Source organism: Phoca vitulina, unplaced genomic scaffold, assembly GCF_004348235.1.
Source record: "Phoca vitulina isolate PV1807 unplaced genomic scaffold, GSC_HSeal_1.0 scaffold46, whole genome shotgun sequence".
NCBI classification, from domain to species: domain Eukaryota; kingdom Metazoa; phylum Chordata; class Mammalia; order Carnivora; family Phocidae; genus Phoca; species Phoca vitulina.
This window is the reverse complement of record NW_022589749.1, coordinates 9,834,657-9,852,558: the sequence shown is the minus strand read 5'-3', so window position 1 is coordinate 9,852,558 and position 17,902 is coordinate 9,834,657. Positions and strand designations below refer to the sequence as shown.

At 45.7% G+C, this 17,902-nt stretch overlaps 1 protein-coding gene across 1 annotated transcript; it reads left to right on the top strand.

Annotated features, from left to right (window-relative positions):
- The first annotated feature begins 13,536 nt into the window (after positions 1-13,536).
- HCAR1 (hydroxycarboxylic acid receptor 1) lies at positions 13,537-15,076 on the top strand. The gene has a single exon (XM_032431542.1). It carries the CDS (start codon positions 13,630-13,632, stop codon positions 14,641-14,643), a length of 1,014 nt encoding a protein of 337 aa, XP_032287433.1. The 5' UTR covers positions 13,537-13,629; the 3' UTR covers positions 14,644-15,076.
- The last annotated feature ends 2,826 nt before the right edge of the window (positions 15,077-17,902 follow it).

Below are 17,902 nucleotides of genomic sequence, written 5' to 3'. Positions count from 1 at the left end.
TGACTTCTTACCACAGGTGACACCTTATTATAAGATCATCTATTTTTTCAAGAAGTCATGGGTTTTATTTTTCCACTGTTGGGGCTAGACAGGCCCTTAGCCAGACATTTTCTACTACCTGGTTCCTTCTGGGCATTTTCAAGATGGTTACTTGGGGTCAATTGGATATTTGTTGATTGCCTTTCTAGCATCCACTCTCCGTAACAGGCCCATTTTAGTTTGGAAGGGTTTTCTCTCTCCTCCCTACTATACCCATGTGGTTCAATTGGACCTTCACAACCCCCATCCAAAGGTGGAGCATGTGACCCAGGTCTAAGACAATCAGCCCATGGTACCCTGTTACTAGCAGTGATTAAATAATTCAAGGGTAGATCAATCACAGTGAATTCCAGCGCGTTTTTGAGGGAGCTTCTAGAAAAGACGTTCTCTCTTCCTCATGGGACTGAGTCTCAGAAGATGAGTGAGAGTTGCTGGCAGTCATCTTGCCACCATGTGGCCTGAGAATAAAGTCAATATGAAGGAGAGCAGAGCTGAGAGATTGAGAATATTGACCCCTGATTCCAGCCACATTTCAAAGTCAGCTCTAACCCTGGACCTTTAGGTTATAAAAGTCAACAAATTCCCATTTTTGCTTAAGCCAGTTTGCATCGGAGTGTCACTTTCAAATTAGTTCTGATGAACACGTAGGTTTAGGGGTTTATGAAGACCTGTTCTAGCCTAATGTTTCCCAACATTTTTCCCCCACTGTAACACATACTATGGACATTATGCCCTTGCAGAGCACAATCGCATTAAAAAAAAAAAAAATCTACATTTTGAAGAAACCCCCAAAGGACTGCTAAGATGTAAAACATTTAAAAATTTATAATTTTTAGGGTGCCTAGTTGGAAGAGCATGCAACTCTTGATCTTGGGGTGGTGAGTTCCAGCCCCATGTTGGGTGTAGAGATTATTTAAATAAATAAAACTTTTTTAAAAAGTAATAATTCATAAATTCCACAATTACTTACAATTCATGTGTAAGATAGGTTGCTATGAACTATGGCAGATTCAATGGATTATCACTTGTTTTTTTGTTTTTTTTTTCTCTCCTACTCAAGAAGGCATTTTAGAGTTCTTAGAACAGGGGCTAGCCCAAGGGTGCCTGGGTGGCTCAGTCGGTTAAGCATCTGCCATTGGCTCAGGTCATGATCTCAAGGTCCTGGGATCGAGCCCTGCATTGGGCTCCCTGCTTACTGGGGAGTCTGCTTCTCCCTCTGCCTCCCACCCTGCTTGTGCACTCTCTCTCACTCTCTCTCTCTCTCGCTGTCAAATAAATAAATAAAATCTTTAAAAAAAAAAAAAAGAACAAGGCCTGGCCCAAAGAGAAACATCATAGGTTTAACCTTCCATCTGTCTCATTTGTTAAATAAAATTTCAAATTCTAATACTTTCATACCTATTAGCAATAAATTACCAGACATATACCATACACACCACTGAATTCAACATACCAGTGGATCGAGATGCCCATGGAAGAGAACTGCTTAGTGAATTGGGCTCAGTTTATTCCCAAGCCATATGAGCTACCTTTAAAACTAATAAATTCTTCATCTGTTAGCCTTGGTCTAAATTGAAAAAAAAAATCATTTTTTTTTTTCTGAAAAGAGAGTTTTTACTTATCATCTTTCTTTCTTGAAGGAGGGATATCCTTCAACAATTGTTCTCTCAAGAGCAATTGGATCTTTGATGTGCAAACTGGTTTAGAATCGAGGAGCAGATTCCAGTTTCAGGCATGGCTAGATCCTAGAGATAAAACAACATATTCAAGAATCTATCTCAGGGCGCCTGGGTGGCTCAATCAATTAAGCATCCGACTTTTTGTTTCAGTTCAGGTCATGATCTCAGAGTCTGGAGATCAAGCCCCGTGTCAGGCTCCCCACTCAGCGAGGAGTCTGCTTAAGACTCTCTCTCTCCCTCTGCCCCTCCCCCTGCTCCTCTCTCTCTAAAATAAATAAATAAATCTAAAAAAAAAAAAAAGAATCTATCTCTCTCAGAGAACAAAAGCAAATGTGAAAAGTGTTTATGTTTGGTAGTTCTGGGTAAATGTATGGGACTTACTTTGTACTGGACTTGCAGCTTTTATGTAAGCGTGAAATTATTTCAAATTTAAATGTTTTTTTATTTTTATTTATTTTTTTAAAAGATTTTATATATTTATTTGACACAGAGAGAGAGTGACACAAGCGGGGGAAGAGGGAGAAGCAGACTCACTGCTGAGCAGAGAGCCAGACATGGGGCTCGATCCCAGGACCCTGGGATCATGACTGGCGCCGAAGGCAGATGCTTAACAACTGAGCCACCCAGGTGTCCCCCTTAAATGTTGTTTTTTTTTTTTTTAAAGGAAACCATCTCTTTTCATCTCTTGGCTCCTTCCCTATGCTTTCCTCACATTCCCTAAATACTTAGGTTAGTTTCTGCTAGTTTAGCGATCCCCGAAGAAAGAGAGATTATCTTTTCCAATAGTTACAGCAACTCAAGTTATTATCTGCCAGGATTCCTGAATGTTTGTGTCCTCAAAAAATTTCTATGTTGAAATACTAACATATGATGGTAACAGGAGGCAGGGCCTTTGGAAGGTGATTAGGTCATGATGGTGAAGCCCTTATGATGGGATTAGTGCTCTTATAAAAGAGACCCCAGAGAGTTCCCGTCCTCCTTCTGTCATGTGATGACATAGAGTGAAGACAGCCAGCAATGAACCAGGAGGCAAACCCTCACCAGACAGTGAACCTGATGGCACCTTGACTTTGGACTTCCCAGCCTCCAGAACTGTGAGAAATAAATTTCTGTTGTTCGTAAGCCACCCAGTCTATGGTATTTTGCTACAGTAGCCCAAATGGACTAAGACACTGAATCATTAGCCTTTCAAGTCCTGTGCCCACCCCTGAGCCAATCACCTATGGGGTGGGGATGAAATTATCTGATTTGCCAGGCCAGGGCACAAGCGCATTCCTCAAGCCAAAGGATGGAACCAAATCCTCCCAAACCTCAGAGATGGTCAAACCTCAGGGATGGAGGGATCACTAAAGGAAATCAGGGTGTTAATGGCAAAGGAGGGCACATGGATGCTGGGAAGGCAAAAACAGCATCTAAGAACCCCATCATATGAGCTCTTGGTCCCAGAAGCCCTGCTCAAAGGGAGAAAGGGCAGGCGGACTGAGATAATAGGCAAGGAGCAGGCATGACAGAGGCTAATGGAGACCAACCTGTTCTGCTTCTCCAAAAAGCAGATGTTTAATAAGGTCATTTGCTCTTCTTGCAATGCAGGACTGACAAGGGACACAACCAGTTCTGCCACAGGAGGCCCATAAATATTCAACATAGAGGAAGACTAATTTACAAAGATGATACAATGTTATCATGATGGGCAGCGCTTTAAGTTTGCAGTGAAACCTGTCTTTGCTTAGTCTAACCAAAGACCCTCCCACTCCCTCATGTAAAGGGCCCAAAGCTCCTTGATAGTCTGAGTCATGTTGCAGTACATTTACCTATATCTCTCTTTTATTATGAAAATATTACTGGGGCTCCTGGGTGGCTCAGTCACCTAAGCACCTGACTCTTGATTTCAGCTCAGGTCATGATCTCAGGGTTGTGAGGATCAAGCCCAATGACGGGCTCTGAGCTGGGCGTGGAGCCTGCCCGAGATTCTCCCTCCCTCTCCCTCTGCCCCTCTCCACCCCCACCCCCTCCTCACATGTGCACACTCGCTCTCTCTGTCTCTCAATTAAAAAAAAAAAATTAAAACAGAAGTCTGTATAGTAAAAAATGGAAGTTTCCCCCTCTCCAGAGTGCTACTAACAGTTCGGTACGGGGGGCACCCGGCTGGCTCAGTGGGTAGAGCATGTGACTCTTGATCTCGGAGTTGCAAGTTTGAGTCCCACACTGGGTATAGAGATTACTTAAAAATAAAATCTTAAAAAAAAAAAAAAAGTTTGATGCATATTAGAGATATTAGTTAAACCATATATAGCATCCACACTGTGTTATGCCCTGTTCTAAGCACTTTACCTAGATTAACTCATTTTGCCTTCATATTAGAGTGATGTGGGTAACATTGTTTCCATTTCACATGAACAAATTGAGCCTTAGAGAAATGAAGTAGCTTGTAAGATATCACAACCAAAAAGTGAGAGAATTAACTAAACCCAAGCAGTCTAACTTGAGAATATGTATTATTCCAGGTTTTTAAATTGTATATACATATTTTTTGAGTTGTGATTCACATAAAATTAACCATTTAAAGTGTACAATTCAGGGGCGCCTGGGTGGCTCAGTCGTTAAGCGTCTGCCTTCGGCTCAGGTCATGATCCCAGGGTCCTGGGATCGAGCCCCACATCGGGCTCCCTGCTCAGCGGGAAGCCTGCTTCTCCCTCTCCCACTCCGCCTGCTTGTGTTCCCACCCTCCCTGTGTCTCTCTCTATCAAATACATAAATAAATAAGTCTTTAAATAAAATAAAGTGTACAATTCAGTGGCATTTAGTACATTGTTGTGTAAACATCACCTCTATCTCGTTCCAAAACATTTACATCACCCCCTCCGTACCCGTTAAGCAGTCACTCCCCATTTTACCCATATTCAGTCCCTGGGAAACACTAATCTACTTTTTGTCTCCATGATTTATCTAATCTGGATGTTTCATATGAACAGAATCATACAATATGCTACTTTTTGTGTCTGGCTTGTTCCACTTAAAATGTTTTCAAGGCGCACATACTTTGTAGTATGAATCAGTACTTCATCCCTCTATGGTGGAATGATTTTCCTTTGTATGCATATACCGCGATTTGTTTATCCACCCATCTGTTGATGAACATTTGGGTTGTTTCCACCTGCATGAGTCACAGTTCTTCAGAGAAACAGAACAAAGAGGATATGTATATATTTGGAGAGAGATATATTTTAAGGAATTGGCTTATGCAATTGTGGAGACTGGCAAGTTCAAAACCTTCAGGAGAGCCTAGCGGGCTGGAGTCCCAGGGAAGAGCTGACGTTGCAGTCAAGTCTGAAGGCCATCTGCTGGCAGAATTCCTTCTTGCCTGGGGGGAGGTCAGACTTCATTCTAGTAAAGCTTTCAGCTGATTGGATGAGGCCTATCCACATCATAGAGGGCAGTCTGCTTTAAAAGTTCACCAATTTAAATGTTAATCTCATCCAAGATTCACCTTCACAGAACATCTTAAATATATGACCAAATATGTGGGTATAGCCAAGTTGACATATGAAAGAAATCATCACACCACCTTTTAGCTATTGTGATTAGTGCTGCTGTGAGCATTCATGAACAAATATTTGTCTGAGTCCTGTTTTCAGTTCTTTGGAGTATATAGCTAAGAGTGGAATTGCTGGGTCATATGGTAGTCCTATGTTTAACTTTTTGAGGAAGCCCTAAATTGTTTTTCACAACAGCTAAACTATTATACATTCCTTTCAGCCATATACGAGGGCCTATCTATGATTTTTTAACTTCCAAAAATGGGATTATGCTACACAAATTGAGATGCATTTTTGGTGTTTTGTTTTTGTTTTACACTTAACAACCTATCTCGGACATCTTTCTGGGTCAGTACTCATAACTCAGTCTCATTCTCTATGGATAGCAGAGATGCTTAGAACAGGGCCTGGCCCAAGGGATTGTTATACAAATGAATGCTACTTTTTTGTTGCTGTTGTTGTTTTTTCAAGTAAGTTCACAGTATGGGGCGCCTGGGTGGGTCAGCGGGTTAAGCATCTGCCTTCAGCTCAGGTCTTGATCCCAGGGTCTTGGGGTCAAGCCCCGAATTTGGCTCCCTGCTCAGCAGGGTGTCTGCTTCTCCCTCAGCCGTACCCACCCCCCCATGCAGCTTGTGCTCTCTCTCTCTAGCTCACTCTCTCAAATAAATAAATAAATAAAGTCTTAAAAAAAAAGTAAGTCCACTGTACTTTATTGAATGAAGTCACCATAATTTATCTTATTCCCCACTGATAAAGATTTAAGTTGCTTTCAATTTTTTTTTTTTACCTTTTATTATGGGAAATACATACGAGTAGGGAGAACAGGCAATGAATGTCCCCGCAATCCAGCTACGACAATCAAAAACTCATAACCTCTCCTTTCTTATTTCTGCCCCCCTCCTACTGGACTCCTTTGAATCATATCCCAAATATCATATCATTTTGTCTACACGTATTTCAGTATTTCAAAAAGATTAGGAGCTATTTGTTTAAACGCAACCGAAATACCATTATCATATTGACAATAATTTAGCAATCATTCCTTAGTTAGCCAATCAGTGTTCAGATTTCCCCAAATGCCTCATACGTTTTAACCGTTACAATTGAGCCAGATTACAAACAGTTGGTCAATATGTCTCTTAAAGCTCTTTGACTCTATAATTTCTCCCTCTCTCTTCAATTTCCCTTACACTTTATATGTACACAAAAACCATTGTCTGCAATTTTTAAGACTCATTTTGAAATGGCCAGGAAGTTCCTGTTAGAGCTTGTTTCAGATCAGGGTAACCCCTCCCCACCCATCACACAGTGAAGCAATCCATGTCCCTCTGCTTAACTGTTGGGCCCCCAGCTTTCTCCTGGGCTGGAGCCTCACAGAGCAACACAAACAAAACATAGGGTAAATCATTCAGTCCTTAAATCTGGTCAGTAATTCCTCCTCCCTTCCAGAGAGGACATTTTGAAATAGTTGGGTAGAGAAAGGAATTCAAGGATGCAGACATTGACACTAGAAAGGTCAATGGGTTGCCATGGGCTGGGCAGTGGGCTGTGGTTGTGGGTTGAATGGTCGCCGTCCCCACAACAGATATGTCTACATCCTCGCCCCTGAAAACTGAGAATATGACTTTATTTGGGAAAAGGGTTTTGCACATGTAATTAAGTTAATGATCCTGAGATGAGATCATTTTGGATTATCTGGGCCCTAAATCCAATGACAAGTGTCCTTATAAGAGGCACGAAGAGAAGGCCATGGGACCCTGGAGGCCGAGACTGGGGTGCTGTGGTCACAGGCCGAGGAGTGTGGACAGCCACCAGAAGCTGGAAGAAACAAGATACAAGCTCTTTCCTAGAATCCTTGGTGGGAGCATAACCCTGCTGACACCTTCATTTCAGACTTCTAGTCTCCCAAACTGTGAGACAATACATCTCTGCTGCTTTAAGCTCCCCCAGCTTCTGATAATTTGTTAGAGCGGCCCCAGGAAGCTAATACAGTCCCATACTAAGGGCCCTCACTAGGAAAGGCATTTTGGGGAAGCAGGGCCCCTGGATTTCTACCTGTGAAATAATAGGAAATATGTATATTGCTCTCTGCCCTTGGTTCCTGATACAAAGCTCCTAAATCTCTTGGAATTTCCTGAGTAATGGGAGCATCTGACACTGAGCTCCTAAATCCCTTGGAATTTCCTGGAGTGTCTTTTGTTCGAATGAGGCGATTCTTGGTGAGCTCCTAGAGGGAGGCTGGTCCCCAGAAAGACCCAGCTATGATTAAAAGCTTGCAATTTTCAACCCCTCCCCACCCCCATCCTCCAGAGACGGGAGAGGGCCTGGAAATGGAGTTAATAATCTATCCTGTCTATATGATGAGGCCTCCATAAAAATCCCAGTAGAATGGGGTTGGGGGCTTCTGGGCTGGTGAGCCTCCATGAACCAGGAGGGTGACACACCCCAACCCCATGAAGACAGAAGCTCCTCCAGACCTCGCCCTATGTACCTCTTCATCCAGCTGTTCATCTGTATCCTTTATCACATCCTTTATTATATCATAAACTGGTAAACAAGTAAGTGTTTCCTGAGTTCTATTAGCTGCTTTAGCATATGATCGAATCCAAAGAGGGGTCATGGGAACCTCAAGTTGTAGCCAAGTCAGACAGAAATTGTGGGCAACCCAGGAACCTACAACTTGCAATTGTCATCTGAAGTGGGGGGTGGCAGTCCCATGAGACGGAGCCTGTAACTTGTAGGGTCTGCACTAACTCTAATTAGTGTCTGAACTGAGTTGAATTGTGGGACCCCCAGCTGGGGGCACAGAGCCTTGCTTGACGTGGAAACAAAATCGCCCACATCCCGCATCAGACGTGGGACACACAGGGGGAAGATGTCTTTCCAGCACCCCACTCCATGGATTGTTCCTCCTCCTGACGCGAGCCAGGCGGCCCCCACGGGATTGTCCACTTCCTACCCCTGTCACATATAGAGTGAGATGTCATTTCAGAAAACACTGGAGAAGGAGGCATGCAGGGCCCAGGAGCCCCAGCTCGCGCCCCCTCAGTCTGGCAGGTGTGTTCTGAAGTTTTTTCAACCTGCCTTTCCTGTTCAGTGGTGTCTCCTCACAGCTGGGAGAATAAGTAAACTGCAGAGGTCTACACTCATTTGTTCATTAGGTCATTCATTTATTCAAGGTGTACTTACTGAGTGTCCCCTTGGGGTCAGGCACTGGGCTGCATCCTGGGCATGCAAAGCTGAATCCAGTGCATGTCTTTAGAGAGACAGAGGCAGAGGGAAACACACAGGTAAATAATGTGTGATAAGGAGCGCCTGGGTGGCTCAGTTGGTTGGCAGGCTATCTTGATTTCGGCTCAGGTCGTGATCTTGGGGTCCTGGGATCAAGCCCCACTTTGGGCTCCACAGGCGGGAAGTCTGCTTGGAGTTTCTCTCTCTCCCTCTGCCCCTCCCCACACTCGAGGGCACGCTCTCCCTCTCCAAAATGAATAAATAAATCTTTAAATAATAATAATAATAATAATGTGTGGTAGGGGCACCTGGGTGGCTGAGTCGTTAAGTGTCTGCCTTCAGCTCAGGTCATGATCCCGGGGTCCTGGGATCGAGCCCCACATCAGGCTCCCTGCTCCGCGGGAAGCCTGCTTCTCCCTCTCCCACTCCCCCTGCTTGGGTTCCTTCTCTCGCTGTGTTTCTCTCTGTCAAAAAAGAAATAAAATCTTTAAAAAAAAAAAAAAAATAATAATAATGTGTGGTAATCACATGGGTACCAGAAGTGGGGCTGAGAAGAGGGCCTAACCCAGACTGGAGAAGGAGATTCACAGAAGGCTTGGCACTTGTAGGAAGTGGGTTAGTCACAAACCACATATGGCTTTTAAACTTTAAATTAATTAAATAATATTGAAAATTCAGGTTCCACTAGCCCCATTTCAAGGGCTCAATAGCTACATGTATATTACAGAGCATTTCCATCATTGTAGAAAGTTTTATTGGAAGATGCTGGTCTAGGCTGAGGCTGACAAAAGAGGAGTTATCCAGGATTGGGGAAAGGAAGGATGTCCCCAGAAGTTTCCATAAGACAGCCTTTGGATACTAAACACAGTACCGCTGCTGTGGGAGGTGTCCAGACCAGTTCCTGCCGTGCCTTGTCGGTCATCTTGAATTCCCTGCTAAGGACAACGGGAGAGCCGCTGGAGCATTCAGCCAAGTGAGTATCCTCATCAGATTTGAATTTTGGACAATGGATTGGAGGAGGAGCAAGGCAGGAGGCAGGAGGACCCATCAGGAGACGGTCCCATTCCTCCAGAATCTCGGATCAGCCAAAGTGGTAGCAACGCGGGTGGAGAGAGATTTAGGGCATATGCTGACAGATTGGGGACTGTGGTTCGTGAGGAAGAAGAGGGAACCAAGCTTAGGGCTTGTGCTACGTGGATGGTGCTAAGCGTTCCCTTTGTCTGGTGTGGAATCTGAGGAAGAGGATGAGAAACCTTTTTCTTCAGTGTTGGTACTTGAGGGAGTGGGTTTCAGTGATCTGGAGGCCCGCGTTCCTCGGTGATGCCCGTTCTGTGGCTCACCACAGACCACACTAGAGGGAACACATGGGTTTGAGCCTAAAGAATTCCTGGGGGCAGCTGTGGGCAGCTCCATGGCTCCAGAGCAGGCAGGAGAAGGGGGATGACAAAAGCCTGTTGCTCCCCTTTCTCTCTTTGTCAACCATTCCCCTGATCTTTCACGATGCCGCTCACTCCAAAATGGCTCCCTACTCCCACTGAGTTCCAAATGTCTCGTAAAACAGCTCCACTCGACGTGGACTGTTTTATTCCTCATGGTTCTGTGACGTGGACTCCAGATTCCAAACGCCTCAAATGCCTCTCTTCTTACTTCTTCCACACTCTTCATTTGGTCTGGAATGTCTGTTCCTTTCATTTCTGCCCCTACAGATTTTAACAGCTCTCCCTTATTCCCCTTATTCATAAAACTCTGGTGGACCAGTTGGATGTTTTTGAAACAGATTTTTAAAGTAAAGTTGTAGCTACAAAGTCAAAATATGTATGTATTTTACACCGGATCATCCACAATAACCTCACATATCATTTGTGGTGTGTCTACTACATTTTGAAAAATACTACCTCAATCTGCTTATTCAATGTGCTTCTTAAAATTGTTACTTACATAGTTGTCTTATTTTCCCTACTAAACACTCAGCTCCAGACAGCGAATAATATCTTCCTCATTTGGGGGATCCTAAAGCATCTAGCAAAAACACCTTATAGGTTCATTGACTATGCATTCTTAAATCAATAAAGCCTCAATTTGCATTAGGCTTTGTGATCAGTAGCTAGGAGTAAAAAAAGATCAGTAATAAAATTTGGTCTGAATTTTTTAAGACTATTTCTTTATTTTATTTTTTTCAAAGATTTTATTTATTTATTTGACAGAGAGAGAGAGAGCACAAGCAGGGGGGAGCGCCAGAGGGAGAAGCAGGCTTCCCACTGAGCAGGGAGCCTGATGTGAGACTCAATCCCAGGACCCTGGGATCATGACCTGAACCAAAGACAGATGCTTACCCACTGAGCCACCCAGATACCCCAGACTACTTCTTTTTTTAGAGAGGTTTTAGCTTCATAGCAAAATTGAGAGGAAGGTACAGAGAGTTCCCATATGCCCCTGCCCCACACACCACAGCCTCCCCTATCATCAATAGCAGATTTTCAGGGAAATGGAAACCTTTCTTCCTTAATCCTTGCCTTCCAGAGAATTCTGTAGTCAAAGAGAAAGAGAAGGTGATTTGGCAAGAACGTGGAAAAAGGAGGCACGTGTTAGTCATTTGAGAAAAGGGAAACACTCATGTTTACAAGAATCTCGACAGTGTCTGCTCACACAGAATGAAGAATATTTTCCACTTGTTGAAAAATCCAGCCTGACCATATTAAGGTATTCACCAAGAACATGGACTTTATCTCCCAAGACCTCTTGGATTAGTGGGGGAGCTAAGTGAACATGTTCGATGGACACACTTATTTATTAGAAGTCATGAGACTAACAAGTAAAGTGTGAGGAGAAAAAGTAGGAGGATGACATTGGAAAGGTAGTTGGGGAACCATCTGTGAAGGGCTTTGTATACCAATCTGAGGAATGTGACCTTTAGCCTAGAGCAGAGGTGGCAAACTTAAAATCCCACAGAGACCAGGCACATAAATGAGTGAAGCTGACCAGGTAATAGGGAGTGGTGGGGACTGGGGCAAAATGGAGAATGCTTACCCTGTCTCAGGGGAGCAGCTACTCTCAGCTCCAGCTGATTGTTACTATGTGTGATTGTTGGCCCACAGCAGCCAGATCTTCCAGTTTTCCAAGAGAGTCTGGAAATCCAGGTTTTTATAGGATGGTCCTAAGTTTTTAAAACGTGTGGCCCAAATCCAACTGGCTTTAGAACCCAGTCTAGCTCACAGGCCATATAGCAATCGCCGTGGCAGCTTGGAGGGAGTGAATGAAGTTTTTTTAATTTAATTTAAATTTTTTTTTAAGATTTTATTTATTTGACAGAGAGAGACACAGCGAGAGAGGGAACACAAGCAGGGGGAGTGGGAGAGGGAGAAGCAGGCTTCCCGCGGAGCAGGGAGCCCAATGCGGGGCTCGATGCCAGGACTCCGGGATCATGACCTGAGCCGAAGGCAGACGCTTAACGGCTGAGCCACCCAGGCGCCCCTGAAGTTTTTTTTTAAAAAGGATATGATCCCATCTGTGCTTTAGAAAAATCACATGGTGGTGTGGGAGAGAAATTACAGGGAATAGATTAGAGGAAAGGAAACCAGTCAGGGAACTCTCTGAATAGTTTCCACAGGTGGGAGGTGGCAACAGTCATGGTGAGGTGGGGGGAATGTGGTTGGGCTGATCTGGAGTCCGGGATTCGGTGGGAAGACCTTTGCTTTAATCAGCGTCTGAAAAGGGGCGCCTGGGTGGCTCTGTCAGTTAAGTGTCTGCCTTCAGCTCAGGTCATGATCTCGGGGTCCTGGGATCGAGTCCCGCGTCAGGCTTCTTGCTCAGCCGGGAGCCTGCTTCTCCCTTTCCCTCTGCTGCTCCCCCTACTTGTGCTCTCTCTCTCTGTCAAATAAATAAATAAATAAACTCTTAAAAAAAAAAATCAGCTTCTGGAAGGAGTATATGCATTCTCTCAACGCATTTCCCGCTCCCGTACCCCTTTCCTGAGCTGGGAGCTGAAAGGCAGAGGGCAGACAGATCACCTCTAAAGCCAAAGGATAGGAAATTTTAGCAAAGACTCTGCTCTTGGGTGCAGTCTAATTTTACCCGTGATTATTTTAGAGATAGACTCCTTGACCAATTGCCCGACCCTCACTTGCCCCACCAACGGGCTCTGCACGTAGTTAAAATTAAAAACATATCTATCATTTGGTATTTGGCTTTTTTGAACAGCCAGTGAGAAACTCAGAGCCAAAGCCTCTTTTGCAAACAGCAGAGAGAGGAACTGGCTCCCCAAGAGGCAGTTGTATGGAGACAGACACATGAGAGGTGACCTCAGATCCATTGCATGGTCTTGCTAGTTATGCAACCGGTCACTTGGGCCCAGGGAAGGATGCAAAGGGCAGGAGGTATGAATGGAGGGAAGGGAAGAAGACGTGCCTCACAGAATGTTTCTAACACCCAGCAAGTGCTGTTTTTAGAGCTTTTTTTCCTCCACAGACCCTTCTGAGTTTTGAGTGTTGTCTTTTGGGGTGTGGGCAGAGGAAATGGCTCTGAGGAGCTCTGGAGCAAAGCCTCCCGCTCTGGCACCGCCTGGGAGAGCCCCATGGGATGGGGAGAGAACGGGGCAGTCAGGCAAAAGGTTAGGGGAGGAAAGCAAAGGCAGAGGCCCAGAACAGCTCCAGGAAATGTTTGTATTTCTCCGCCGGGAGGGAGGACAAACAAGCTTTTTTCGTGCCTTCTGGGCAGCTCTGCATGCTCCCCAGCACAGGAGTCCGAAGAGCAAGAGTGAGGCTGGAAAGAAAAACCATTGCAGGGCTGGACCCAGCGACAGCTCTAGGGCATGAATCTCACCGGACCCACCTGCCGCGCCCCAGAAATGACCACCTGCGTGTCACAGCCCGGCCGTGCTCCGTGCTTCACCTGCTGGGGAGACAGGTAGCGTGGGACAGCCAGCCGAGAAAGGACCTCCCGGAGTCTCTCGTCTCCTGGCTGAAGTCCCTGCTCGCCTAGCGGTGGCTGTGTCCACCCACACGTGCAGTCGGGACCTGCATCCCGGGGTGAAGAAGTCAGAAAACCAGCGGCCAGGTGAGTGGGTAGCATTCAGGGGAGCATCTGTGACTTTGCGGGGACTCCCGGGGCCACCCGGCACGCAGAACGCCCCCCGTCCTCTGTCCACCATGGACAACGGGTCGTGCTGCCTCATCGAGGGGGACCCCATCTCCCAGGTGATGCCGCCGCTGCTGATCCTGGCCTTTGTGCTTGGCGCGCTGGGCAATGGTGTCGCCCTGTGTGGTTTCTGCTTTCACATGAAGACCTGGAAGCCGAGCACTATTTACCTTTTTAACCTAGCTGTGGCCGACTTCCTTCTCATGATCTGCCTGCCCTTCCGGACCGACTACTACTGGAGACACAGGCAATGGGCCTTCGAGGACATTCCCTGTCGGGTGGCCCTCTTCATGCTGGCCATGAACAGGGCGGGGAGCATCATCTTCCTCACAGTGGTGGCCGTGGACAGGTACTTCAAAGTGGTCCACCCCCACCACATGGTGAACACCATCTCCAACCGGACTGCGGCTGGCATCGTCTGTGCCCTTTGGACCATGGTCATCCTGGGGACTCTCTATCTTTTGATGGAGAACCATCTGTGCGTGCATGAGAAGACCATATCTTGTGAGAGCTTCATCATGGAGTCAGCCAACGGCTGGCACGACATCATGTTCCAGCTCGAGTTCTTCCTGCCCCTCGGCATCATCCTGTTTTGCTCCTTCAAGATCGTGTGGAGCCTGAAGCAGAGGCGGCAGCTGGCCAGGCAGACTCGGATGAAGAAGGCTACCCGGTTCATCATGGTGGTGGCCGTTGTGTTCGTCACGTGCTACCTGCCCAGCGTGTCGGCCAGACTCTATTTCCTCTGGACGGTGCCCTCGAGCGCCTGTGACCCCTTGGTCCATGTAGCCCTCCATGTCACCCTCAGCTTCACCTACATGAACAGCATGCTGGACCCCCTGGTGTATTATTTTTCGAGTCCCTCGTTCCCCAAATTCTACACCAAGCTCAAAATCTGCAGTTTGAGACCTAAGAGTCCAGGACGCTCCAAGACCCAGAGGCCGGAAGAGATGGCAATTTCAAACCTCTGTCGCAAGAGTTGTGTCAGCATGGCAAATGGCTTCCAGAGCCAGCCCGACATGCAGTAGGATCTCCAACTGTGCCGAATGGCACTGAAACAGGCAGACAAAACCAAGGAGGACAGACTGATGACCTAGAAATAGTTCGTGCTAAGGGGGGGAGAGGCTTTGAAAATGCTGCCCTTCCTTAGCTGTATCCTCCTCACTCTGTCTGGAAACGGAATCTAGGTTACTATGCCCTTTTGGAAGGTTCCAGCTGAGAAGTGAGTCAGTTGCCTTTCTATGACCCGATTACAACGACGGGACAAGACGTGCATGAAATGGGGCTTGTGTGTATTGGATGGGGCCATGGGAAGAGCCCGGCTCCTGTGTAGTTTTAAACGGCTAAGGAAACAGGCATCAATGTGTAAACCAGTCATGTTCTTTCTCTGGGGGAGTCGGTGAACTTAATGACTTAGCAGTATTTCCCATCCTCTGACCTTAAGTCGTTACTTGTTTTGGAAAGCAGACACCAGAGTAAGTCAATAGCTTTATTTCAGGCTGAGTGAGGCTCTTTAGAGGGAGATGTCTTGATCCTGATGATTGTCATCTTCACAGGGCCCCTCGGTACGATTCTGATTTCTCAGTAGCCCAAGAAGAACGGCAGCAAAACAATCTGCTCTTCTCGGAGCTCCACATTTTTCTGCAAGTCTTTGCATTTCAGAGGAGGTGCTGGGGGGCTGTGCTTACCTGGCCTGATTTTTCCAGCGGGAGCTGAGTGCTTGGAAAAAATCCTGTTGGCCTTTGGGAAGTGCTGAGTCCAGTATGATTCCTTTTGACCGCTTGTTATGTGACTATGAGTTGAGATTATTTATTCATTCATTCTCCAAGTATCTACTGCATGCATATTCTGTGCTGGGCACTGTGCTAGTATCCCTTTTACTTGGAGGGTCCTTAGTCAATTCCTGTGTGACAGCAAAGTATTTGGGGGGAGGGCAAACAGAGAGGTTAACCCTCTCACCCCCTCAGTGAATATAGTTTCTAGACCTGTTCATGGCAAACATCAGTATATTCCTCTTGTTTCAGGCTTCTGTTCAAACACCAAAGGGTGGAAAGGGTAATGTCCCTTACGCACATGAATTTCCCACACATGTACCTGGGGCCCTCAAAACTAGATGATTCTATGGAATGATAGGCTGCCTCTGCCCTGTATTGGGGCGAAGGAGTCCAAGCCAACCTTAGCTCTGTTCTCAAGCCACAAGAGTGCTGAGAATCGTTCTTGGCTCTTTTGTTTACACTTTCTCAAATTTCCAGGGTACTCTCTGCGCCAGATGACCTTCCCAGCTTTTAGTTCTTTGGGCCTTGAAACACCCCTATCGGCTGTCTTTTCTATTCCCTTTTGCAGAGACACCGCACAGCCCAGTGATGAAAAGTATTGGCTCTGGAAAGTCTGACGAACCTAAATTTGAATCCCAACTTGACCACTTACTAGCTGTGTGATCTGGGGGCAGATTTTATTTCAACACTCAGCTTCCATTTCCTCATATGTCAAGCAGGAGGAACAATAATGTGGATTTCAAGAGGTTGGTGGGCAGATTCCACAAACGTAAGCTCCCGAAGCATAGGGATTCTGTTCACTGTTACGTCCTCCCCAGGGCCTAGAAGAATGCCCACACATAGTAGGTGCTCAATAAATATTTGAATGAATAAACAAGTGTAGACAAAGCATGAGGTGCTGTGTCTGGCAGGAAGGACTGAATATTATGACTTCTGACATTAATGCAGTTTGCACACAAAGATGCTGAGGCAAAGAAGTCATTTCCCTCAGGGTTCAGAGTCCCTGAGTAGCTGCTCTTTTATCACTACCCGAATTTCCCGCTCCCCAGCTGCCTGGGAAGGAGTGGAAGCAGGATTCTTATCCGCATCAAAGAACCATATATCCTCCTGAAGGAAATCTGTGGAAGCTCACACTTCTGCTTTGGATTCTATCCCTGCTCATAATTCTTTCCCGGACTGCTCCTCCTTTGTTGCTTCATGTTAATAAAAATGGTTTCCTAAAGCAAGGCCACATCCTGTGTGTGATTCGTGAAGACTTTACCCTCCAAGGAAAAAGAGTGTAAAAAGTCCAGAAGCTCAGGGTAAGCAGAGGTTCTCACAAAACAAAAACAAAAACAAAAACAAAACAGCAAGAACAAACAAAAAAGAGGGAAAAATGAAAAACCCAAACATAGTTTAGGCTCCGATTTCTCTTCCCTTTTTAAATTCACAGAATGTGATGGAAAAGAAATCTTATCAAGTGTTCTTCAGAAACTGTAAGGACGAGGATTACAGCTTTGTTTGAGTCAACACAGGACCCTTTTGAGCTCATCCATGAAGCTAGGGCCCTAAATTTTATATATGTATTTATACACACACACACACACACACACACACACACACACACACACGGGTTGAGATGAAGTAGAACAAACAGATGGGTTCACGTATAGACCTAACCATATTCACCTTCCAGTGATGATACAATAGGAGTGGGAAGGGGTTAATATTTTATCCCTTGAAAAGATTCATTCATTCATTCATTCATTCATTCATTCCATCTTTCAAGGAACATTTATTAGGCACCAGCTCCGTACCAGGCACAGTAGAAACACAAATGGAAAACCCAGCCCCTGATCCTGTGGGTTCTATTGTAGAAACCAAGGGAAAAAATCAAATGACCATTCAGAGTAACTGTGAATGTGGTAAGCATAGGGGTCTGCAGGAGAGCCCAAGGGCTTCATCCTGACCTCGGGGATTAGGGAGGGCTTCTCAGAGGAAGTGACTCCTGAACTTAGCCCTGAAGATTGCAAAGGAGGCAACCAGATGACTCAGTGGGGAAAGGTATCCCAGTGAGAGAGAGTGTGGTGAGAAAGGTCCCTTGGAAGCTGCGGGAAGGTCAATGGGAAAAGAATGAAAGGTCCTGGGCGGTCTGAGGCAATCGGGGAAGAGGTGAAGCCATGAGATCCACCGGAGAGAAGGTCTGTTCACAATTCCTTTTTTTTTTTTTTAGAGAAGGAGCGAGGGAGGGGCAGAGGGAGAGAGACAAACTCAAGGAGACTCCCTGCTGAGTGTGGAGCCCCACATGGGACTCGATCTCACAACCCTGAGATCACAACCTAAGCTGAAACCAAGAGTCGAATACTTAACCAACTGAGCCACCCAGGCGCCCCTCACAACTCTTCTTGCTGGAAGATTCATGACTAACCTTTCAGATTCTTTGCTTTTTATTTTTTATTTTTATTTTTTTTAAAGATTTTATTTATTTATTTGAGAGAGAGAGAATGAGAGACAGAGAGCATGAGAGGGAGGA